Genomic DNA, 24,361 nt, shown 5'->3' on the forward strand with positions numbered 1-24,361 from the left:
TAGCATTTATTTACCCTCAGGGAAGTACATCATCAAGTCAGCCTTATTTCTATAGAAAAAAACCTAGCAAGGGCCTTATTGGTCTAGAAAGGGCCTGCAGATTAAGCTTCCCAATTTCTGTATTCTTCCTAGCTCAGACCTGACACAAGCTTCTCTGGCTTTACTTTGAATAAGGGCCCCTCCTTACTTCCCCCTCTGCCTACTCTCCTTCAGGAAGTGCTGGTGAGGTGGGTGAAGCGCAAAAGAGGAACCTGGATGTAGGGAAGACCTAAGGCTAAGTTATCAGGGAAACATGGCTTCGCATATGGTTCAATAAGCAGTTGTTGAATAAAAGTGTGATCCAGGATAACACATGGTTAAGAATGTGGATTGTGTCTCTTTGGTCATGTTATTTAACACCTCTGTTGTCCCACCTTTAAAATGAGGACAATATTGGTATCTACCTCATACGATTATTGTGAGGCTTAAATGAAATCATCCATGTAAAGAGCTTAGAGCAATGCCTCACATATAGTAAGTGTTCAGGAAATGTGAGCTATTGTTCTTTTTATCATCATCCTTAAATTATCCTCTAGTTGTGACCTTATGGCTATAGTGAAGATAATCATGACTTATGTTTCTTTCCTGGTTTCATAGTTGGAATAATCATTAATTCCTGGTCAACATTACCAACTCAAAACATTTATGTGGAAGATGCCTTGAAATGGCCACACACGCAGAGCACAGGTCAAGTGTGCCCAAGGGTGAGAAGGGGCTGTCTGCACAGGGCCATACCTGCTTTGCTGAACACACCACTCCAGCACCTCCAGGTGAGCCCACAACCCATCACAGGCATCCCTGAGGAGCTTATCACAGCCTTGGTCCTGTGTTGATATGGGAGAAGAAAGAGATGCTGATTCAGGCACTTGGGGTCAAAGGTTGTGACTGACTTCAGGACTCCACATTCTGTCTCAGCCCAAAGCCCCACAGCACTTGCTTCCAGAGCAGCTGGGAGTGCAGAGCAAGTTACCTGGGTCCTGTGGAGTGTCTGGAGTAACCTCTTGGCTGCTGCTAGGCTCTGGCAATGTGTCCAGCCCAGGAGCACGAGCAGTCGACTGAGAGGCTTGAATTCTCTATCTAGTAGGCTGCCAAGACTTGGGAAGTCTTCCTCTTTCAACAGCGTTAGCGCTGTCACCTGTAAGCCAAAGGAGGCTGCTATAGGCAGCTACTTGGACTAGAAAGAATGAGTCCAGCTGGCTGCTCCTTAGGGTGAGAAGCCTTTTAGTATAGCAGGGAGATTTCTGACAATGACAGAAGTGGCCTGATGAATAAAAAATGTTCATGAAAACACCAGGCTATAAGCTCCTTGAAGGCAGGGACTGACTTCTGTTGTAACCCCAGCTCCGGCACAGTATATGGCACATAGAATGAGGTTAATAAATATCTGTTGAATTAAACTGAAGCTCAGTTACAATCTGAAAGCAGAAGGTAAACTATTAAATTCTCTCGTCAGGCAACATGTTGCTGCCACTGTCTTTTCTTCTTCACATCCTTCAGAAAGCTACACGTATCCAACATTTTAGTTCCTGCCAAGGGACGGATATAAAATGACTGCGGTTCCAATTCTGAATTGGAGCCCTTTTCCCCTAGACTGTGGATGGCCGGGACAAAATGACTCACCACTAATTAAACTGCTTTGTGTTGGATAAATTCGTGGGAGAGAAATGAGGAATGAAAAAGCCTGGAGAGAATCCCTGGGTACTTCTGTGAGGAAGAATAATTAAGTTTGACTTACCAAGATCTGCTCGAGGAAGTGCTTGCTGTTGCTCAGGCAGTAGAAATAGGCCAATTTCCAAGCCTGGGCTGGATCAGCATTGGAGAACAGGACCAGCATTGCCCGCTCGGGATCTAGATGATCTGGTGAGACTAAATATCAGACCAGAAAGGATTATTAGGTAACCAGGAGCTCTTCTTTCCTAATCTAAAGCCCATCTGAAGCACCAACTGATCTGACAGTTCACTCTTAAAACCTTAAACCAGGTTTTCTATACTTCTGTCTTAAAGATTTTACTTCTCTCAGCAGCTTCTGAAATGCTCTTTCCTGCTGTTTCTATTATTTTACTATTTTTTGCCATCACTCCATCTTAGACTACAAAATCTGTGCTTTTACAAAAGAACATCTTGGGGCTGGCTCAGTGGTGCAGCGGTTAAGTGCTCATGTTCTGCTTTGGTGGCTGGGGGTTCGCTGGTTCAGATCCTGGGTGTGGATATGGCACCGCTTGGCAAGCCATGCTGTGGTAGGTGTCCCACATATAAAGCAGAGGAAGATGGGCACAGATGTTAGCTCATGGCCAGTCTTCCTCAGCAAAAAGAGGAAGATTGGCAGCAGATGTTAGCTCAGGGCTAATCTTCCTCAAAAAACAAAAACAACCTCTTACCCATTTTTGCTTAGCCTCTCCCATTAGATTTCCTGAGCAACATGGAAGGCACCAGCCTAGAGGGACTTCAGAGAGGTTGGGCATAGTGGAATTACCAACACACAAGGAGAAGCAGCAAAGGGAACACACCTTTTCCGGAGGGTTTGGTCTTCTGTGGCTTTTCTGTGGCCTTCTCTGCATAGATATGGCCGTATAGAGAAACCAGGCCCTGTCCGGCCCTGTGCAGCAGGCAGCTGAGCAGTCGTTCCTCCTGCAGTGGACTCCCCTCAGACCGGCAGGCCTCCAGTAGCTCTTCACACAGAGTACGCAGCTCAAGCCCGAGGGGCTCTACAGGGCAATGCAGGGTCCGCAGGGCTCCATAGATGGCATCTACTACCCCAGGGGGCCCAGCAGCAGGGCCCTGCAAAGCTCGTAGTGCCTTTTGAATGAGGTCCACCAGTGCCTTCTGCAGACGCCAGCCACAGAGGCCAGTGCCATCATTCTCCCTAAGCAGAAGCTCCAGCAGGGCCTGTGCTGGCTGGGGAGCCTGCCTCAGAAGATCCCAGAGCACAGAGACAGCTTCTAAGCTGAGCTGAGGGGTCCGGTTCTCTCGCCTCTGATTTCCATCAAGCCCAGGGCCTACTGTGTCTTGTGCTAAGACCTCATATAGCTCCTAAATAGAGGATGAAGAGAGGGATAGGTGGTGAGCACATCTAGAATGTTACTATTTGTATGCTTTGATGTTTTCCTCTTTTCAGTACATATATGTATGTGAGTGTATATATAAGAGCAGCCGTAGCAAACACTTCTGTAGTAGTCACCACAGGCTCTTTACACAGAAAAATCAAATTAATCCTCATGACAACCTTAAACGGACACTACAATTAGCCTCATTTTGAAAATGAGGAGATTGAGGCAAAGAGAGATTAACTCAATTGCCCAAGGCCTCCATGCCCAGGCTAGTCCCCCCCACCCGACCCCACACCTCCCACCACTGCCTCCAAAATGTGCACTGTCAACCTAAATCAGGGACTGCAAACTCACAGACCAAGCAGGTGACAAATGGCATAAGACGTTATGGCCATCTCAAGGCATTTAAATTCAATTTTTAAAAGAACATTTCACACCAATTTTTAACCCTAGTCTAAATCTTTAGCCATGCTTTAAGGTCTAGCTCAATCCTTATCCTTCTATAAAGCCTCCCTTCCCCAATACCTCCAACCCACACACTCTCCCTCTATTTATTGGGCTTTCAGTACCAACACTAGTGCTAGTACCACATGGTTTAGTACATAATTGTCTCACGTGTGTACCAGTCATTCTCCCCAACTAGACTGCAAGCCCTTAAGGCAAGAAGTGCTACCTGTAATTTGTGTGCAGAGTGGGAGTAGGGGGAAGGGGGTGGGGAGGCAGGTGATTTCCCACACTTTAGCACCATGTCCACGGATGGCGCTCAGGGATGCTTCTTCATTAACTGCTTCCGAGATGGTCACAGGACCATGAGGTTCTTGATCTAATACGTGTGAAAGTCCCTGCTTTAAATCCTATTGTAAATATGTCTTTAATTAGCTGCCAGCCAGGTCATGAAGAAAATAAGTATTGAGCCTCAGAGCACACCCTCAGGCACTTAAGTATAGATATAGTTAAGACTTAGTTTGAATCCGCCCCCAGACGGTTGTTGTGAGGGTTAACTATAACATATCCAGTGCCCCTGTTACAGAAGTATTCAACATACACTAGTTCCTTTCTCCCTTTACATTCCCAATCCCTATCTTGGAAAAAATTCAAACACCTAGTTTAAATCTAAGTTATGCATTCCTTTTTCATGAAACAAAAAAATCTTTAATCTCTAGCCATACTTAGTATTTCTGGACAATCCACCTCTAAGAATTCTAAAATCAGATAAGGTTATCCTACCTCTAAACTCCCCTCAGAGGGGCCTTGACCTAGCCTGGTCTTGCCTGAGAACAGAGTATAGCTAACATCTGGGGACCCGTCTCTGCTGGGATCCCTGGATGTCAAGCTTGCTGAGTGACTGTAACCCTGGGTGGATGGCTCCAGAGCCCTCTCTCACCTTGAGGATGTCCTCTGGAATGTCACCTTGGAAGTCTTCTGACAATAAAAGAAACTCAAGCTTTCTCCGGAGAACAGTTGGGAGTAACTTCTGGAAGAATCATAAGAAGGAAGCATAAAGATTAGGCATATGCTTTAGTTAAACTACAAGTAAATATTTCTCTCCACTTAGTTTCATTTCTGCTGTTTCTCTAGGATAAAGTACTTCTAACTATTAAATTCTCGGATATGTTTTCAGATATTATTCTTTATAAATGAAATTGCTAAACTTGGACGCATACTCTTCTTAAATACTAACACTTAAACCCCACCCTGACCAGCCTCAAACTCCAAGGTTTACTCATTTCACGGGATTTTTTCCTGTCACTTGAAGTTTTTCTCCAATAATCTCCCTTGCAGTTTCCAAAACACCCAGTTACGGGTAAGCCTGGGATGGAATGGCCCACGTGATCCCCCTTTGGTCCAAACCTCTGTTTTCAGTATTCATTATCAGTTGGAAAATAAAAGTAAAGAAGAAGAGATCTAATGTTTATTAAACACTTATCATGTGCCAGGTACTGTGTGCCATATTTTCACATATTTTAAAAATCTCATTTAATCTCTAAATCAAACAAACCTGTGGCATAAGCATATATTTTAAAAAGTAATCTTTACTAAAGATGAAACAGTTAGGAAGTATTTTCAATTATCTCAAGCGTGAAAAGAAAATGTGATCCCAGTGTCTGTTAATGAGACATGCCAGCAGAGAAGGCTAATGTACAAAGGAGGAGAACGGCTCTGAGTTTTCCTGTATTTCCTTGTTTCACAATAACTTCCCCTCACCTGGTCCTTAAAACTAAAATTAAAGTCTCCTTTTCTCCAGACACAAATACAAATAAGATTAAAGTCTGAGACTAATCCTGACAAACACTGCTTTAAATTAGAGCACCTGTAAATCACGCAGCTGGTTAAAGCTTCCAGAACATGGGTTTTATTGAAAAGTCTCCTGACTCAAGGCAAGAAGCACCTGCAGGAGTGTGAGAGAATGTGCGTGTGTGTGTGTGTGTGTGTGAGGGGGCTTTAGAACACAAAATCACACTTACTTTATTCATGTGCCACTCATCACATCAGAGGCTAACATGATCTAGCGTGTTCTTAGTCCAAAATCCTGCTTCTTCTTACCATGCCCTTCCCTAGTGAACCTACGCCATCTGAACGCTCGTATGACACTAGTGATTGGAAGTTGGTGGAGAAAATTCATGCTGGGAAGCTGGAGGTTAGCGCTTCTCTTGAGAACTAAGAGGAAGGAATAGATAAGGCCAGATTGCAGGCCTTTAATAAAAGAACAAGTCTGGTTAGATTTTAGGACTTTCATCTAGAATCCTAAAGACTGATTAGCTTATATTTATTTTACTGGTGAAATTACCTTAAGCATAGCCAAGGTCATAAATGACTAACATTCCTAAAGCAGGCAAGAATGGCTCAATGTTTCCAAGCATAGACTTTCTTACTATAAAAGCAAAGCATCTTCAATGTAGAAAAATAGAATATGCAAACAGGCAAATGAAAATACACACAAACACCCTCCCTCCCCCAAATCTTCCCACTGAAAGAGAACTACCATTAATACTGTGGTCTAAGGACATTCAGACCATTTTCTGTGCGTGCATTACCAAATGTTCTGTTTATTAAACTTTTTTTTCTCACAAGGTAGAGTATGAACATCCTTCCACATCACTGAAAATTCATTTACCACGTAATTTTAATAGTGGCGTGGTATTTTATAAATAGATATACTTCCATTTATTAACCAGTCCTGTACTGTGGACGTGGGAGTTGTTTCCAGTTTTCCTCTATTAGAAGCAGCACGGCAGTGAACATCTCTGCAGCTAAATCTTTGCACACATGCTTATAGACGTAGAGATAACTCACTACAAGATAAAAAGGCAGGGGCCGGCCCTGTGGCCGAGTGGTTAAGTTCGTGCGCTCTGCTTCGGCGGCCCAGGGTTTCGCTGGTTCGGATCCTGGGTGCTGACATGGGCACCACTCATCAGGCCATGCTGAGGCGGCGCCCCAAATAGCACAACTAGGGGGACCTACAACTAAAATATACAACTGTGTACTGGGGGGCTTTGGGAAGAAGAATTAAATAAAAAAGAAGAAGATTGGCAACAGTTGTTAGCTCAGGTGTCAATCTTTAAAAAAAAAAGATAAAAAGGCAGAAGGCAAAAATGGATGAAGGAAAATGGAATCACTGTTTCAACTAATTATTAAAAAGGAAGTTTTTGGCAGAAAGTGGGAGACTGGCAAAGGATTGACAGCCAGCCAGCAAGCAAGACAGCAAGACGGTGCCTACAAGATGAGGGCCACTCCAGGATAAAGACTGGCCATGTAGAACTACTCCAAGAATGCATTTGGAGTCTTTTATTTTTTTTGAAGATTGTTGCCTGAGCTAACAACTGTTGCCAATCTTCTTCTTTTTTTTCCCCCTGCTTTTTCTACCCCATCCCCCCAGTACATAGTTGCATATTCTTAGTTGTGGGTCCTTCTAGTTGTTGCATGTGGGACGCCACCTCAATGTGGCCTGATGAGCGGTACCACATCCACGCCCAGGATCCGAACCGGCGAAACCCTGGGCCGCCGAAGGCAGAGGGCACAAACTTAACCACTTGGCCACGGGGCTGGCCCCTGAAGTCTTGATCCTTGTATAAACCTTGAAAATTCTCTGAGGTCCTGTATAAAGTTTAAAACATTCCCACAACTGTTTAAATAACTGAGGCATGGAGCTTTAAGGACCAAATGATCTTTGATGCTGGGAAAAACAAGAATAACTCTTAGAGTGTGCTAAGCAGCCAGGGAAGTGAAATCCACCACCTGATCCAGTTGAGCAACTGTCCAGAAAATAAGGAACCAATCAGGCATAAAGTAAGCAAATACTCTCTTGTGAGGGGAAAGTTCATCTGGCTTGACAAATTCCATGTGTGTATTGGGAAGATCCTTAGTCAGGAACATAAGACATACTTTTCTTTTTCTCTTTGAAGATAGTATTGAATATTTTAGCTCAAGTTTTCTCTTTTAGATCTGAACCTATAGCCAACTCAATCATCTTGGGGTTGACTATTTTTTTTTTTTAATTTTTTTTTTTTTAAAGATTTTATTTTTTCCTTTTTCTCCCCAAAGCCCCCCGTACATAGTTGTATATTCTTCGTTGTGGGTCCTTCTAGTTGTGGCATGTGGGACGCTGCCTCAGCGTGGTCTGACGAGCAGTGCCATGTCCGCGCCCAGGATTCGAACCAACGAAACACTGGGCCGCCTGCAGCGAAGCGCGCGAACTTAACCACCCGGCCACGGGGCCAGCCCCGGGATTGACTATTTTTTAATTTTGCTTCTCTTTCGTCCCTCTCCTGCTAGTCTTTTTGTCATTTCTTTTTGCTAAACAATTGGCAAATTATCTCTGGTAATTTGATAATTAGCAATTATCTCATCCCTGAATAAGAGCTCCATTTAGATTAGTAATTTCTGTTACTTTTTGACAGCTATGTGGATAAGGGTAAGTCTAAGGCAAAATGGAACTAAAGACAAAATTAATTCTGATGACTGAGGGGGTAAAGAAGAAAATTAGGCTAAATTATTGACATTTACAAAACAGAATTTTTGGTTTCCTACTTTAAGTCCATGAAGGCTAAAAATAATGTTGAGGTGGAAAAAGCAAAGGACTGGGGACTTGAAGTCAGAAGATCTTGGTTCCAGCTCTAGTTCTGCCAACTAACTTCATCGTGTGACCTTGGGCCAGTTATTTCTCTTGAGTCAGAGGTTCCTCACTTAAATCTTAAAGTCTGAGTTTAATACAGGATTGATTCAGAGAAATTCTCTAAATGGATATTAATTTCTGATAATTATTACAAACTTCTAAAAAGGCTTTTAACGGCAACTTTTGTTTTTAAAAAAAACCCACTTCCTTACAAGTTTTCTTTCACTATTAATTTGCTTACTTTGTTTTTTATATTTGGTAACTTTTAGTTCAATTCATGTGAGTTATTAAATTACTAATTAATGAGGTTCAAATCTATACGATTTCACTGCACTGGACTAGTTAAAATAAGATTTATGGAAGAACCACCAGGTTCCAGTTCAGCCAATTCCTCATTACTTGAGAATTATGAGGCTTACGCTTTATTTGCTATCTTGTCACTATCACTGAGTTCTGCGAAGTTCTACTCAGGCACAAGACTCACAGTGGTATTTGACAAAATGGTATCACCTCAAATGGTATTACATGCCAATGTATGACCGTGAATTAAATAATGAATTTTGGTAAGGAGACAGCAATAAAAATTTAAGGCATTCTCACTATAATACTGGGAGAGGAACATGATAAACCTCATAAGGGAAGTAACAGATAGAAGGAAAATCTCATAACTACCCCCTAGTTCTTCTCAGTCTCAGCCTCAGGAGAAAATTTGAGATATAAACCTACTTACCTTTTCCCCCAACCATGTTTCCAGTACAAGAAGCCAGACCCAGGCTAATCTCTGAGGGTTGATGTCCTGTCCACATCTGAAAAATGTAAAACAAAAGAATTTCTAAACGAAGAGTTTCTACTTACCTTTTCTCTTTTGTGATCCAAGATTTAGATTTCATTGCTCAGTCTGTTTAAAACCTGAACAGGCAAGACACTGTTCTAATGAGAAATTTTCCAATGTATACAACAGATCAATAAAACCAGAACCAGAACAGAGCTGGCAGCTTTCACTTAAAAAAAAGAAAAAAAAAGAAAAAAAAGAAAATGTCTTAATCCTACCTCCACCTCCCTATCTAGTCTTTATTTTTATTTTTTTTACTTTTTATTTTTTTTGAGGAAGATTAGCCCTGAGCTAACATCTGCACCCATCTTCCTCTACTTTATATGTGGGATGCCTGCCACAGCATGGCTTGATAAGCAATGTGTAGGTCTGTGCCCAAGATCCCAACTGGGGAACCCTGGGCCACCAAAGTGGAGTGCTTGAACTTAACCCCTGTGCAACTGGGCCGGCCCCTAGTCTTTATTATTTTTAAACAAAACAATATTACATAGAAAACCATAAAGGCAGAGTAATCTAATGTATATTCTTGAAAATAGAAAGTCAATCAAGTAGTCTTAAAGAAAAAAAGGAAGTTCATAAAAATTTCTTTCTTTTAAAGATTGCCCCTGAGCTAACATCTGTTGCCAAACTTTTTTTTTTCTTCTTCTCCCCAAAGCCTCCCAGTACACATTGTATATTCTAGTTGTAGGTCCTTCTGGTTGTGCTACGTGGGACGCCGCCTCATCATGGCTTGATGAGCAGTGCCATGTCCACGTCCAGGATCCAAACTGGCGAAACTCTGGGCCGCCAAAGCAGAGTGTGTGAACTTAACCAGTTGGCCATGGGCTGGCCCCTAAAAATTTATTTTTAACTCCATGCTAAAAACAGGGTTATAGGAATTCATAAGTCTTTCTTTGAAGTTAATATTTTAAATGAGACAGTAACTGGTTAGAATCTAAATTTAACGGAAAAAAAATAAAGGAAGAAAAGAATCATCTAAGTCTTCACTATACACGTGCTAATACAGTACTTAACCTGTATAGCATACCGCCAAAGTAAGAAAAAATGAGGGAGAGATTGGACAGTTCATTTAACTTGTATACCATTAGTTGTTAATAGCAGTGCCAGGAAGAACTTCATTAAAAATTTAGATAGAAAACAGTGGTTGATAGGGGACAAGGAGGAGTCCAAATACAAAGAGGCAAAGAGGGAAAAAGGGAATTCTTCTGTGGTGATGGAGCAATTCTGTATCTTGATTATAGTGGTAGTTACATAGATCTATACATGGATAAAATTGCATAGATATTTGCAATTTCTACACACAAAAGTGAATGCAGATTAAAAAATGGTGAAAATGGAATAAGGTGTGTAGTCTAGTTCACAGTAATGTATCAGTGCCAATTTCCCAGTTTTGATATTGTACTATGGCTCCATGAGATGTCACATTTGGGGGAAGCTGGGGAAAGGGTACTCTTTGTATTATTTTTGCATTTCTTGTAAGTCTATAGTTATTTTAAAATAAAAAGCTTTAAGTGAATTCACCTCCAGTCCTTTGTTAAAGCTACAACAATATCTTCAATTTCATAAGCAAGAAGAGAGCAGGGTTTGCTTTTTGGGAGGCAAAGAAAATGCTTTTCAATGCAGTTCCACTATTAACTTTACTGATAATAAGCAAGAAAGAATGATTTCAGGCACATTTTGCTGGCCAGGCTTAACTGCAGCTCCAGGTGATAATTCAAAGCCAATATTGGTTAAGTAATAGACGTGTATTACAGAGGTAAATTTTCAGAGCATGTGAAATACAGTCTGCCTGTGCTAATTCTTCAGCGGATAGTTGAGTGAGGCACATTGAGCAGAGCCCAATATTGAACCTTGCGTCTGGCGCCCCGTATCTCTCCGGCAGGAGGAGAGATCCCTTACCTCAGCTGATTTGGACAGACCACCAGCGCCTGAAGTATATCTTCCACCTTCTTTGGGATATCCCCTTGTGCCTCGTGTAGCTGAGGCACACATGCCTGTGCCAACTCCCATTCTCCTCTTCGAAGGCACTCACAGAAAAATCCAAAAAGCTGCTTCTGGGAAGCAGTTTCCTCTTTTCCAAATGGATGATGCATTTTCCCAGCACAGAGTGCAGGGAGACAGAAAGATATGAATTACGCAGAACACATTGTCAGTTTTCTCATTCGTGGAGTACCTCCTAGAAACAATATCCACCAGAGTGAGAAGAAATGGAAGGAACTATATTTAAACAAACAAGCAACTACCAGCCCGACTGGGAAAGGCGGTACTGACTTTGCTAATTATCCTTGTAACTTTGATTTGACATGTTACTATCTCTTTTTGAGAAGTTCCACCTTCCCAAGGGGTGGATCCCATCGCTCTACGCGCATCCAATATTTAATTAACATTAATCGTCGTATTAGCCCGAGGCGCACACCCATAACTCCACTTCCGTATTCCCTCCTGAACTTTATGCCCAGTCCGTCTCCAAATCCCCAGGTGGTCGCCTCCTTAAGGATGAGAAATTCAGTAGGAACCTCCCTAGTTGGAGCCCTCTCTGAAGGCAGAGGATTGAAGATCAGGAGACGAATCTGTGTCAGAACTGGAGAGCGGTGGGGCTTGGGGCGCAGGGACGCTCCCTACAGGGGTCGTGGAGAACGCTTCCGCCTTCTCTGGGGCGCCATACACTCACCTGCTCCCGGCGCCCAAAGCAATAGAGCTTCCAGCGCAGCCATGTTTGAGCCGAGTCAGGTGACAGATCCCATTCGGGAGGTTGAGGAGGAGGGGAGAGTGGCGACCGACGGCGGCTACTCCTATTGGTCAATGGAGAGAAGATGCAAATAAAGCGCCATATTTGTTTAGGTCACGTGACGCCCCCTCTGTGCACTAGAGGAAGCTAGGATGCTAGGAAAAAGTAAATCGGCCACCTTGCTAAGGACCAACCCTGTCAGTATTGACGGCTCCTCTGCTCAACACCTTCCTTTCTGCGTTCGGCAGAGTAGGTGGCGAGGATAGCTGTGTCCGTTGATTTTTTTCTTCCGTTCTCTTTTCTCCCTAGCGTTTGAAGTCAGCATTTACTGAGCGCCAACTTTTGCCAGGCCCTGGGGATACCCAGAGCAAGGAGACCTGGATCCTCCTCCACTGTTATTCTGTCCACTTGGGCTCTCGTATAATCCCAGAACCCTACCTTCTGAATTCCCATTTTTCTTCTGCTGAACTGCATTCATTTATTTTCTCGTTTGCCTGACAACTGTTAATTGATCGGAAAGCTAGGCCCTACTTTAGAAGGTAAATAAGATGCAGTCTCTGTCGTCAAGGAATTCACAGTCTAGTAAGGGGTGCAGGTCAATAATTAGGATACAGTGGGCTAAATTTTAAGATAGAGTTATGCAAAGGGAAGATGAGAGCAAAGAATGAGCAAAACCTTTTCGAAAATATAATATCCGAAACCGAGTCTCAAAGTAACAGTTTTACTAGGTTTCCTCATCACAGCTGCTTTTAAACCGAACCTTCATGTTCTTCAACTACAAACTCTCACGTTTCCCCATTGTGTTTTCAGTTTGAGCAATTTCGTTCAGCATTTCCCAAACTATTTCACCACCAAAGGATGGTGAAAAAAGCAAACCAAAACAAATCAAAGCTCTTTTCCAAAACCTCTTCTATGATAAGTGGATCGTAATCTATTTCCAGAAAACTAACATGCCTCTCTGGTCCCTTAAGCAATTTTTAAATGTAGTCACAAAAGAAAGAAAAGAGAAATTTCCAAGCAAAGTTTTTCCTTGCTTCATACTCTGCTGATGTTCCTCCACCGGATTTTGATAATTACTATATTGAGAAACTGACTGGGACTCCCAGATTTATTATAGAGTGTAAACTACATTTCCCAGCAAGCTGCGGAACCGACCTGGGCCTCTGCCTACCTCTGATTGGATATTTTGCCAGGATGACGACCCAACCAGCGCTTCGGTTGTTTCCCCGCGGCGCTTTCCGCGGGGAACTGTGTGAGGGGTGGGGGAAACTTTGAAAGTTGGATGCTGCAGACCCGGTACTGGAAAGTTTCCTGTGGGGGGCGGTTTTGGGGAAGTGGGGTGCGCTCATTGTTTCCTGCTCGCTCCCTGGGCATTGATATCGGGGAAGAGGAGAGTCACTGTTGGGTGCAGGCCACGCCCACTTAGGCTGGTAGTGATCTTAACCAAAACCCCGCCGCGTGACTGGGGGCTTCGGGCCTTCTTATGGGGGATGCTTGAAAAGTGCTCCTTGTTGGAAGAAACTTTTTTTAGGGGATTCTGGGGTGATGTTTTCGCTTCTTGATGCCCACCCATTCCTCCCACCTGCTGGCAGTTTGGGGTCTAGGCAGGGGAGCCCGTCATTAGGGGAAGTTTAGCGTCTGTCCCCCTTCATGTGGTGTTCAAGGAGAGGTAGTCAATAGCGTGGAATCTGGAGTCGGATCCTTTGATTAGAATTCGGACTCCACCATATGCCAGCTGTTAGACTTTGCGCAAGTTTTTCAACTCACTGCCTCAGTGTTTTTTTTTTTTTTTAAAGATTTTATTTATTTACTTTTTTCCTTTTTTTCTCCCCAAAGCCCCCCTGTACATAGTTGTATATTCTTCATTGTGGGTCCTTCTAGTTGTGGCACGTGGGACGCTGCCTCAGCCTGGTTTGATGAGTAGTGCCATGTCCGCGCCCAGGATTCGAACCAACGAAACACTGGGCCGCCTGCAGTGGTGCGCGGGAACTTAACCACTCGGCTACGGGGCCAGCCCCGCCTCAGTGTTTTTAACCTGTAAAACGGGGTGAAACATCCTAAGCGCTTGGAACAGTGTTTGGCATGTTATATGGGCTCAGTAAATATGAGATTTTAGTTGCTTAACAGTTTTCATTGAAATCTAGCGAGGATTTTTCTTTTCTTGATGAGGAGAGGATTCAGTCTCCAGGGTTGACTGTCTTCCCTCACTCCCCATATGGGTGTGTGTGCGCGCACACACAGACACACACACACAGCAGGAACTTACTGTCTCAAGTGGAAGAAACAAACAGGCAAGCCGTAATAATGCATTAATAAGACAACCGAATAAATATATACAAGGTGTGGTGAGAACATTGGAGAGGAAGAGACTGAGTTGAGGGAAGGCTTTGTGGAGGAAGGTCAGGTAGGCCGGATGGCACATGAGTAACCTACACATTTACTGTTGTGGCTGGAGAGCAGGTCATGTGGGAGGTGGCCAGTGATGTTTTGCTGAATGAATGGATAATGATAGTGATCGTTAACCTTGAGCACTGTGTGCCAGGCACCATCCAAATCCTTTAACCTTCACTACATTCATGTAAAGTAGGTATTTGAATTACCCTTTGTTTTTACAGATGACGCAACTAAGACACTGAGAGGTGAAGTAACTGCCAGGAAGGCCAGGATCTGGGCTTTGCAATCAGGTATGAATGAGGGGGACGTGAGGGACCAGTTTATAAAGGGTTTTTTCTTTTTTTTTTTTTGAGGAAGATTAGCCCTGAGCTAACATCTGCTGCCAGTCCTCTTTTTGCTGTGGAAGACTGGCTGTGAGCCAACATCCGTGCCCACCTTCCTCTACTTTATATGTGGGACGCCTGCCACAGCATGGCTTGACAAGTGGTGCCATGTCCGCACCTGGTATCGAACCAGCGAACCCCAGACCACCAAAGCCGAACGTGCGAACTTAACTGTTGCACCACCCAGCTGGCCCCTATCAAGGGTCTTTATGGGATCCTAAGCAGTGTGGAATTTATCCTGTGGTCTGATGGTTCGATGGGTGGTTTTAAAGGATGAGAGTGACAGTATTGGAGTAACTTTAGTAATCTGGCAGGATTGTGGCACTGACCTGACTTTTGCAGGCCAGTTTTGTGCTTCCTCCCGTGTACTTCCACAGCACATTTAAATGCCATGACAATAGTTAATGGATGACTCTAATTATTTTTGTATACATTTCTTTTAGTCTATTACTGTGAGTTCCCCAAGGGGAGGGAATATGCTTAAATGGTTCTAGTATCCAGAGCTCAGCAGAGTGTGTACTTAAGTGTCAGGGGAAGGAATAAATGAAAAGATTTTCTTTTGGCTGGCAGGGAGTGACCAGAGACAGTAAGCAGTAGTCCAGGCAGTGACGAGAGTGGCGCTAAAGAGGCAGAGAGAGCAGAGTTGGTCATTGTTAAATTCCAGGTAAGGGGCCAGCCAGTGGCCGAGTGGTTAAGTTCACGTGCTCAGCTTTGGCTGCCCAGAATTTCACTGGGTCAGATCCTGTGTGCGGACATGGCACCGCTCCTTGAGCCATGCTGAGGTGGTGTCCCACACAGCGCAACCAGAAGGACCTACAACTAGAATATACAACTATGTACTGGGGGACTTTGGGGAGAAGCAGGAAAAAAAAAAAGATTGGCAGATGTTAGCTCAGGTGCCAAAAAAAAAAAAAAGAAAGAAAATCCAGGTAACTTGGGGTTTTCATTTTGAATGTATTTTTTTTAATGAATTTATCCATCTAAATGATGTCATTACCCAGAACTACCTGATTTGTAAAAGCACTACGTCATGATAGAGCAGATGCTGCTTGGTAAACTTTCTTTTGAGGAAACAGTAATCAATACTGTCAAATTCCCATTGAGAGAAACAATACATTTTGTATTTGTTGGGGGGGGGTGTGTGTGTGTTGTGTGTGTGTCTGAGAGAGAAAGTTTCAATTCAACTGAGAGAATTTAAATGTTAAATGGAAAATTGGGCTGTTGTAATAGAAATAAACATCTACATTCTTAGTATATATTTTCGTTCCAATATAACTCCCTTTTCTGATAATTATATTGCTTTATCGCCTGACACAATGAAGAGTTCCTATTTCTACTTATCCACAGGATGTTTTGCCGGCTGAGTGAGACACACAGCCTCTCCTTTGTGTACACTATTACGGGACTCTCTTCGAGCTCTCTAAGGCAAATACTTTGTGAGCCTTATTTAGCTCTAGTGAGGTTCCACAAGAGTGAAATTTCATTGCATGTGGGAATGTGAGCAGCTAGAATAATAAAAAGACAATTTCAATTTGTACATAACACCTGAAATAAATCTCATTTGATTCAGAGGTTTGTTCTGACTCATAGGAAAAGGAGAGGTTAGATACGATTATGGACTTGTAGTAGAGTGTGATGGTTAGGAGGATAGGCCTCAGAGTCAGATTCCCTGGCTTCAGTTTATGAATCCACTATTTACTTTTTCTGATGATACTAGAATAGCTAACCTGTCCAGGCTTTAGTTTTCTTATATGTAAAAATGGGACCAATAATCAACCCTCCGTATAGGGCTGTTGAGAAGATTAAATATGATAATTTATGTGAAGCTTTGGAACTGTGCCTGGTATAGAGTAGGTGCTCAATAAACATTATCGTTACAGTGCAATGAAAGTAAATACTTTCTAGGAGTGCTGTTTGGAAATATGCCTTGAAGGCTAATCAAAGATCCAAATGAAATTTATAAATGCATTGAAAATCTTAAGATGCTATACAAATGTGAAGTGTTGTTATATTCATGTAATAAGTATCAAAGAATTGTGTGAAATGCACATTCTTATGTTGCCTTGTTTCTCTGTGCTCATGTTTGACAAACAGTTGTCTCTCCTGTTTAAAACATTTAGGAAGATTCTGTAGCCTTCCTTTATTTTATCAGTAATATTTTAAATACTATACATTGCATTTTGTGTGTGGACAAGTTTGAAGACTTTTTAATTGATACAGTGTTTCAGATAGCCCATCTACTATTGCTTATGCTATTTTCTGTTTTTTTCAGGGTTCTTCTTTTGCTGCATCTGGAGGCATGGGTAGCAAGAAACTAAGACGAGTGGGTTTATCACAAGAGCTGTGTGACCGTCTGAGCAGACATCAGATTGTTACCTGTCGGGTAAAATGCATTTAATTTTTCCCAATGAGAAACTTTAAGTACAAATTAATTTTAAGTATACCTTAACTCTTAAATAAGCCTTAAATAGCTAATAGTTGAAATATGAAAACTTATGTTTGTTAAAAAGAAGATAAATGGTGGTACTTCTTCATAGGCTAATTTCGAATAACAAGCCACTTAGGTTGTATTTCCAAATGTGGTTTCATTTATCCAAATTCAATATTTTTGTATTTCGGTGGGGGGAGATTGCTTGTGGCATAAGGTGAAGTACACCTGTGCCATTTATTTGGGATTCTAGAGAAGTTTTATCTACTTAAAAGATATTTTGTCGTTAGATGAGAAATCTGACTCAAATGAGATGGTATTCAAAATGGATAATTTTTCTTGAAAATAAGAGAAATTAATAGTTAGGGTCATTTTCCTGTGGTTGGGTTGAGAGAAATGTGTAGAGGAGATGTTGCATTTTTAAGCACGATAGTGAATCAAATCCCTCTTAGGAGGTTAAATAAGATTTAAGGTTTTATCTTAGGATTTAATCCCTAATAAGACAGACTTTCAGAGCCTGCTGCAATTTTAAAAAAATTGTTTTGTGTGTGATAACGATATCTTTGGTTCCTCTGTTATACATTTAGTAATCCTCGTGTTCATACTTTGAAACGCTCCTAAAAGTGTGAAATTTAACATTTCATTCCATAGTCAGTTTTATTCTCTCTCAATTATCAAATACTTCCTCCAAATGATCTCATAGCTTAGGAAGAAACTCATTTCAACCTGATGCTTTCTGGACATCTATTTGTGCCCCAACTCTTTGAGGCACAAGTGCAGTCTCTACACCCAGATTGGATGCTGCTGCTATGTGATGTTACATGGTGTGTCCTCTGGTAAATGCCAACTAAACTGGGTAATTACAGTGTGTGGTATATGCCAACTAAATTGGATAATTATAGTCTAAGGCTATCATCATATCTTTTAGTTAAGGTATATTTAGGGGGAAAATACTATAAGGAACACGTAAATCTTTGATCTACAATAAATTTCACTTTTTTCTACACATGAACAGTGTCAATTGAAATTTTCCTTTTAATTCCAGTAGCTTTATTGCACATATATATTTAAAATATTCTGTTTATGTCTCTTTAGGACTTTTTATGTCTTTCTCCACTGGAGCTTATGAAAATGACTGGCCTTAGTTATCGAGGTGTCCATGAACTTCTGTGTATGGTCAGCAGGGCCTGTGCCCCACAGATGCAAACGGTATATATATATTTTTTTTACTACGATTTGTATTTTGAAATGATGCTTTATCTCATTTAAAATATTTTTGGGGATGAGGCAAAAGAAAAGATAGAGATGAACAACACCTCAAAAATACTGACTCTCACACCATAGAATGAGTTTTCTAATGAGAATATATGTGAAAATTTCATGTAGTTTATAAGCTCGTGGGAGACAGTTCCTAATTATGGGTATTAGGGGGCAAGAGGAAGTGTTTTCTCTGTAGCTGATAGTGATATTTCAAAAGGTCATCTTTCTCTTTTGTTGTTTGGGTAGGATTTGTGGACCTCATGGTTAAATTATAGTATATTCTTAATTTTAGAATGTTCCTGTCTCTGTTATACTAACTTTTACCACCATCACTTACTCCATATCATAAAGTACGCATGTTGGACTTATATGAGCTTATTGATTGAATAAATAACACTTAAAAATTTATCCTCACTCTTGAGAAGAGTTAAAGTCTTTTATAACAAGTCCTCATCAAGTTATACTATTTTTTTCATTCTTTCTACATTTTACATTTTCTACATTTTACGTTTCTACTTTTTATATTTTAGCTTTTAAAAATGTAAGTTTTGTGCATGGTAGAAAAGGTCTTGTTTTCCCAAAATAAGAGTTGCCTAAAAGTATGTTCAGTGCTTTGCAAATGTATTTATTTATGTGAATTGTAAATTACTTACCTTACTGTCTCATATTGAAATTTGATATCCACTGAGCAATAAAGTAGGGTGCAATTCTATGAAGGAGGAAGGAAGGAATGTTAGTGTTCTTTTAAACTTCTGAGGGGGCTGGCCCTGTGGCCAAGTTGTTAAAGTTCCACGTGTTCTGCTTTGGTGGCCCAGGTTCACTAATTTGGATCCCAGGCATGGACCTGCTCCACTCATTAGCCACGCTGTGGAGGCATCCCGCATACAAAATGGAGGAAGATTGGCACGGATGTTAGCTCAGGGCTAATCTTCCTCAAGCAAAAAAAAAAAAAACAAGAGGAAGGTTGGCAGTGGATATTAACTCAGGGTAAATCTTCCTCACCAAAAAACAAATGAAAAACAAAAAAAGCTTCTGAAATAATGAACAGATGAAGTATTTTCTTTTGTTCAGATTTAGCTTGTGGTCTAAGGAAAATACCTTAAAGGAGAATAGTCAGAAGAATTAGAATCGGAGTTAGAGATGGGCACAAGTCTTATCTCTGGAATTGATCTTTAGCTTTGAACAGCTCACTTTGTTTTATGGGAGAAGTTAGAGAGTTAAAATACCGTGTGATGATTCTGTGTCTGGGTCCAAATTAACTTGTTACTGTTTTGAAGGTTGTAAAGCACCAAGAAAACATTTTCATTTGACATCTGTCCTTCTGCTTGGTCAATATCTACAGCATATTTCCATTTAGGTAATTAAATTAGAAAGCATGGACAGGAAGTTCAACTTCAGTCTCCTCTTCCATCACCACTTTCAGTCCTACTCCAAATGCCAATTCAGGAAGACATCTTTCTCCTTTGTTGTGTATTCACCCTTGTAGCATTCTGTAGATTTGAGTCTTGCCTTCAACATTGGCTTAGCCTTGGTTCATTCCTCCAAGAAAGACTTTTTTTTATTTGTTCATTTATTCAATCATTTACTCCTTCAACCAATATTTATTGAGTGCCAGCCATATTTCAGGTACTTTGTCAGGTACTGGGGATATTATAGTGAACAAGGTTGATAAAGTTCCTGCCCTTATGTAGCTTACTGTCTAGTAGGAGAAGTCAGACATTAAACAAAGAATAATATAAATAACTTAGTTAATTGTAGTGGTGATGAGTCCTGTGAAGGAAAAATACAAGGAGCGTTGAAACTTAATAACAAGCGGTATTAGTTTAGGGGTCAGAAAGGCTCCTCTGTGGAAGTGACACTTAAGCTGAAACCTGAAGGATGGATGGGGGAGATATGGGCAGAGGAGTTGGGAGGGAGATGAGCGGGAAGAGCTCGCAGGCAGTGGGAGGAGCGAATGCCAAGGCCCTGTGAAGAGGAGAATGGTGCTGGTATGGTAATCCAGCCCAGCTGGTGTGAATGGAACGTAGGAGTGAGGAAGAGAGCAGCAAGAGACCAAGCCGGAGAAGTAAGCAGGAGTCAGGTCACAGACTATGTCAAGGATTTTGGACTATTCTGAGAGCAATGAGAAGTCATAAAAGGGTATAATCTAACATGCGTTTTAAAAAATTCAGTCTTAAACATAGTCAAGTGATTGAAAAGGAGCAGGAAAACATTGATGAAGTCTAGTTATGTATCTATTACTGTATTCCAGACAGGAAGTGATTGTGACTTGGATTATCAGTGTGGTATTAATGCGGAGGGTAGAATGTCAATTTTATGAGAGCTATTTAGGGGTAGAATGAGTAGGGTTTGGTGATTGTTTGGCTGTGGGTGGTGATGAGGTAGAGGGAAGTGTCAGACATGAATCCCTGATTTTTGCTTTAAGAAACTTGGTGGTACCATTTCCTGAGATAAGGAACACTGGAAGAGGATCCTGTTTGAAGGGGGCTGAATTCTGTTAGTTCTCGTTGAAGTTCAGGTGCTCGTGAAACACTGAGTGGAGATGTGAAGTAGGCAGTTAAATACGTGGACTGCAGCTTGAAGCTGAGGTCTGCTCTAGAAGTATGCATTTGGGAGTCTCTGCTGTAAATATGATCAAAGCCATGAGAATGGATGAGTCATTGCCTAGAAAGTATGTGCAGGAAGAAGGTCCGTGTACCCAAGGCAATTCCTGAGTGAAGCTAACATTTAAAAATAGATCGGACAATGATGAGTCTGAGAAGACACAGCCACCCAAGTGGAAGAAAAACTGGTGGAGTGTCATATCACAATATTCCTCTTTGTTTCATTTATGTACATACTGTTATTTCTGAAGTCTTGTTCTGTTGCTTCATTTTATTATTTTTTTGAGTCACCAAGTCTACTATTCTCCTAATGGTAGTTGTAAAGGAAGCACCTTAATGTTAACAGATTGGGCTGCCTTTACATGTTTGGTGAAGTATCCCCATGCCCTCCTATGTTGCCTGATAGATGGTAGACAATAGTCAGGTATTTCTAAATCAGATGCAAAGCACACACCTTTTCCTGTAGCTTTTCTAGCTATTTCATTGTACCTGAATATAGCCTTAAAGGAAAATCTGTGGTAATCCATGGTTTAACTGAGCTAAGAATTCAGTAGGGAGGTTAGACGAGAGTGGGCACATTTCTGCTGGTCTCCCACATCCTCACGGAGGCAGAGGACCCTTGGATTTGAGACGTTGATTTATTAAATTATAAACTTCAAGTGGGTAGAAACTATGTTTGGTTTACCACTGTATGCCCAGAGCTGCTCATAGTATACAGCGTGCAGTAGACACTCAATTAATATTTGTTGAACGAATGATTACACTTCTGTGGCTTGACCTCAGTTTATTTGGACAACTTAATAAAATAGTAGTGATTGTTAATGTTAGAGGTTGTAGAGAGGCAAGTGTTCTTATACATCTAGGGGACTTGAATCACATTAATCACATCTGCAGAGACTCTTTTTCCAAATGACGTTAACATTCACTGGTTCCAAGGATGTGATGTGGATATCTTTGTGGGGGGGCCAGTCTACCACACCTATGTTCAAGCTATTCTTTGCAAACCAGCCTGGGTTTGAAATAACTTGACCTTGTCACTCCTTGTTACTCTCAGTGTAAACTGCAAAATTCGACACGGCTCTTTAGAACTTGGTTCCTTATTTTTCCACCCTCATCGCTTGCAACACCATGACCATACTCTGTCTTTCAACCATTCTAAAAAACTCTTTTTGGGCTGGCCTGGTGGCAAAGTGGTTAAGTTTGTGCACTCTGCTTTAGTGGCCCAGGGTTTGCGGGTTTGGATCCCAGCTGCAGACTTACACACCACTCATCAAGCTGTGGTAGTATCCTACATACAAAATAGGGGAAGACTGGCACAGATGTTACCTCAGCAACAATCTTCCTCAAGCAATAAGAGGAAGATTGGCAACAGATATTCGCTCAGGGCCAATCTTCCTCACCAAAAAAAAAAAAGACAAAATGATTTTTTGTAGTTTTTGTTAGTTTCTATTTCCTCTCTTTCTTGCTTCTTGACCTTTCTTTGTACGTTCTGTCTCTTTGGCAGGAACATGCACATTTCCTTTGCCTGTCTAACAGCTATTTCAGATGTTAGCTCAGGCATCCAGATCTTTCATGAACCCTTCCTGGATCACAAAATCCAGATCAGGTACACTGATGAGGTATGCAATACCTCTTATTAATTGTATTGTAATTGCCCTGTTTCCAGTCCTAATTTCATAGTTCCTGGTTGACTGTAAGTACTGTGACGGCAGGGGCTGTTATATCATATCCCCCAAACGTAGCACAGTCCCTGGTACAGGGTAAATATTCGTTGAACAAATAAAGAACAGAGGAAAGGAAGATGGATTGGGGTTCTAGCTGTCAAAATTTGAAGTTTGGAGTTGGTTTATGTTTTTGAATAGGTAAAGAGATTGAGCTCAATCTTTTTCTCGTTCAGGCTTATGGGATAAAGACACAAAGGTCTGCTGCTCTCTCGCCAGCATTCTTGCCTACAACCCTTTCTGCTTTGGATGAGGCCCTGCATGGTGGCGTAGCTTGTGGATCCCTCACAGAGGTAAAGGAGAAACTTCCTAAACCTTCTTCTATTGACCTATAACCTTCAGAGCAAGGGGAAAAACTTTAGTTAAAATGCATAAATTATTTCATGAATATTAATCTGCATTAAATGGTAAGTTCCTCAAGGGCATGGTTCTCCACTCAGTACCTAGCACAGTTGTTTGGAGGTTTTGACTGAAGTCTGCTTAGGTTGTTGTTTCTTCAAATTAGAAAGTGATGAATATTATGAAATGATATGAAACAATCTGAGGGAATTCAAAAAGGATCACTACTTAGGAAGGAAAATTTGAAATTTTATTAACGTGGGCAAATTATAGTATTAGACTGAAGTGAGCAATTTTTACTTCCTGCTGAAGATAAAATTTGGTTCTATGGAGTAAATAGGTTGTTGTATTAGTTCTGTGTTGTTGCATAACAAATTTCTCCAAAACTAAGTGGCTTAAAACAGCAGTAAAGGTTCATTTCTGTTTCTTTGGCGGTGACTTGGCTCAGCAATATTGACAAGGGACACAGGATCTGAAGATTTGGTGGGACTGGAGGCCATTTTCAAGGCTGCTCGCTCACGTGGCTGGCAAGCTGGTGCTGGTTATTGGCAGGAGGTCACAGCTCCTCCCCAGACAGGCTCTCCAGAGCCTGCTGGAGTCTCCTCAAGCACAACGTGGCTGCCATCCCCCAGGGGAGGGACCCACAGGAAGGCAAGATGGAAGGGGCAATGCCTTTGATGATTTAGCTGTGGAAGGCGCACCGTGACTTCCGTGACTTCCGCCACATTCCCTTCATTAGAGGCGAGTCATTAAATCTAGCCCGCATTCAAGGAAAGGGAAATTAGACTCTCCCCTTTGAGAGAAGTGTCAATGGGTAGACATTTTAAAAGCACCACAGGTCTTTTCCTTGAAACCTCCGTTGGTGTGCTTCTGGTCCTGATGTGGTGACTCAGTAGACTGTGTTTGCGAGCACTCTCCTGAGGGACTTCTTGCCTGAGAGTTCTAGGGGCGTAGATACTTTAAGCAAACTTCTGAATAAGAGTAGATTCTTACATTGATGGTTATAAATTTAACTGTAGATTTTTTTCCTTGAAGATAAGGAACCTGTTTTAGATACTATACCTTACTTCTTGCATTCCAAGAAAGATTTAAAAATATGTGTGTGTGCTGTGTCTAGGAGATGCCTATTAGGTAGTTGATAAGTGAATGAATGAGTTAATCTTAAAAAAAAAAAAAAAAATTAGAACCTGCTGTTGCAGTGTACTGCCACCAGATGGTGCCAGAATCCTATTTTGCATTATCTTCTTGTGCTCTATTTGGTTCAACTTTGCTCAAATAGATTTATAACAATAGAGATCCAGAGTTATAAACTTAACCTATTTAAATAGCAAAAAAATTGAACTTAAGGAAGATTAACCAACAAGTACTTTTTGTTTTTTAAGTTTTAGAATAATTTTCAATACTTTTCATTTAGCTTTTATCAATTCTTTCTGAATCCAAGCAGTAGTTACAAGCCATTTAGGTGTTCTGTCAT

General features: G+C 41.4%; 2 protein-coding genes across 18 annotated transcripts in view; one reads left to right on the plus strand and one right to left on the minus strand.

Annotated features, from left to right (window-relative positions):
* The window catches only part of ZFYVE26 (zinc finger FYVE-type containing 26), a 62,695-nt gene extending 50,872 nt beyond the window's left edge, over nucleotides 1-11,823 (minus strand). Inside the window, exons 1-8 of one of the 2 annotated variants that reach the window (XR_011532976.1) lie at nucleotides 11,703-11,789; nucleotides 10,931-11,207; nucleotides 8,930-9,005; nucleotides 4,471-4,560; nucleotides 2,547-3,069; nucleotides 1,775-1,905; nucleotides 1,010-1,174; nucleotides 775-863 (exon numbers count right to left, since the gene is read on the minus strand). Coding sequence is in view for 1 of the 2 variants with exons in the window: in XM_070594105.1 (XP_070450206.1) it covers nucleotides 775-863; nucleotides 1,010-1,174; nucleotides 1,775-1,905; nucleotides 2,547-3,069; nucleotides 4,471-4,560; nucleotides 8,930-9,005; nucleotides 10,931-11,124 (1,268 nt within the window). In the remaining variant the exon portion in view is untranslated. Of the gene's footprint in view, nucleotides 1-774; nucleotides 864-1,009; nucleotides 1,175-1,774; nucleotides 1,906-2,546; nucleotides 3,070-4,470; nucleotides 4,561-8,929; nucleotides 9,006-10,930; nucleotides 11,208-11,702 lie in introns of both variants that reach the window. The other variant, XM_070594105.1, reaches the window with a different exon arrangement.
* Nucleotides 11,824-12,950: 1,127 nt separating this feature from the next.
* RAD51B (RAD51 paralog B) overlaps nucleotides 12,951-24,361 on the plus strand; it is a 672,513-nt gene continuing 661,102 nt past the window's right edge. For 13 of the 16 annotated variants that reach the window (XR_011532983.1, XR_011532982.1, XR_011532980.1 and 10 more), the window contains exons 1-5: nucleotides 12,951-13,055; nucleotides 14,375-14,443; nucleotides 16,809-16,919; nucleotides 18,060-18,173; nucleotides 22,725-22,841. Coding sequence is in view for 7 of the 16 variants with exons in the window: in XM_070594109.1 (XP_070450210.1) it covers nucleotides 16,836-16,919; nucleotides 18,060-18,173; nucleotides 22,725-22,841 (315 nt within the window). In the remaining 9 variants the exon portion in view is untranslated. Of the gene's footprint in view, nucleotides 13,056-14,374; nucleotides 14,444-15,106; nucleotides 15,201-16,808; nucleotides 16,920-18,059; nucleotides 18,174-22,724; nucleotides 22,842-24,361 lie in introns of all 16 variants that reach the window. The other 3 variants (XR_011532979.1, XM_070594107.1, XM_070594112.1) reach the window with 3 other exon arrangements.

Source organism: Equus przewalskii, chromosome 25, assembly GCF_037783145.1.
Source record: "Equus przewalskii isolate Varuska chromosome 25, EquPr2, whole genome shotgun sequence".
Taxonomy (NCBI): domain Eukaryota; kingdom Metazoa; phylum Chordata; class Mammalia; order Perissodactyla; family Equidae; genus Equus; species Equus przewalskii.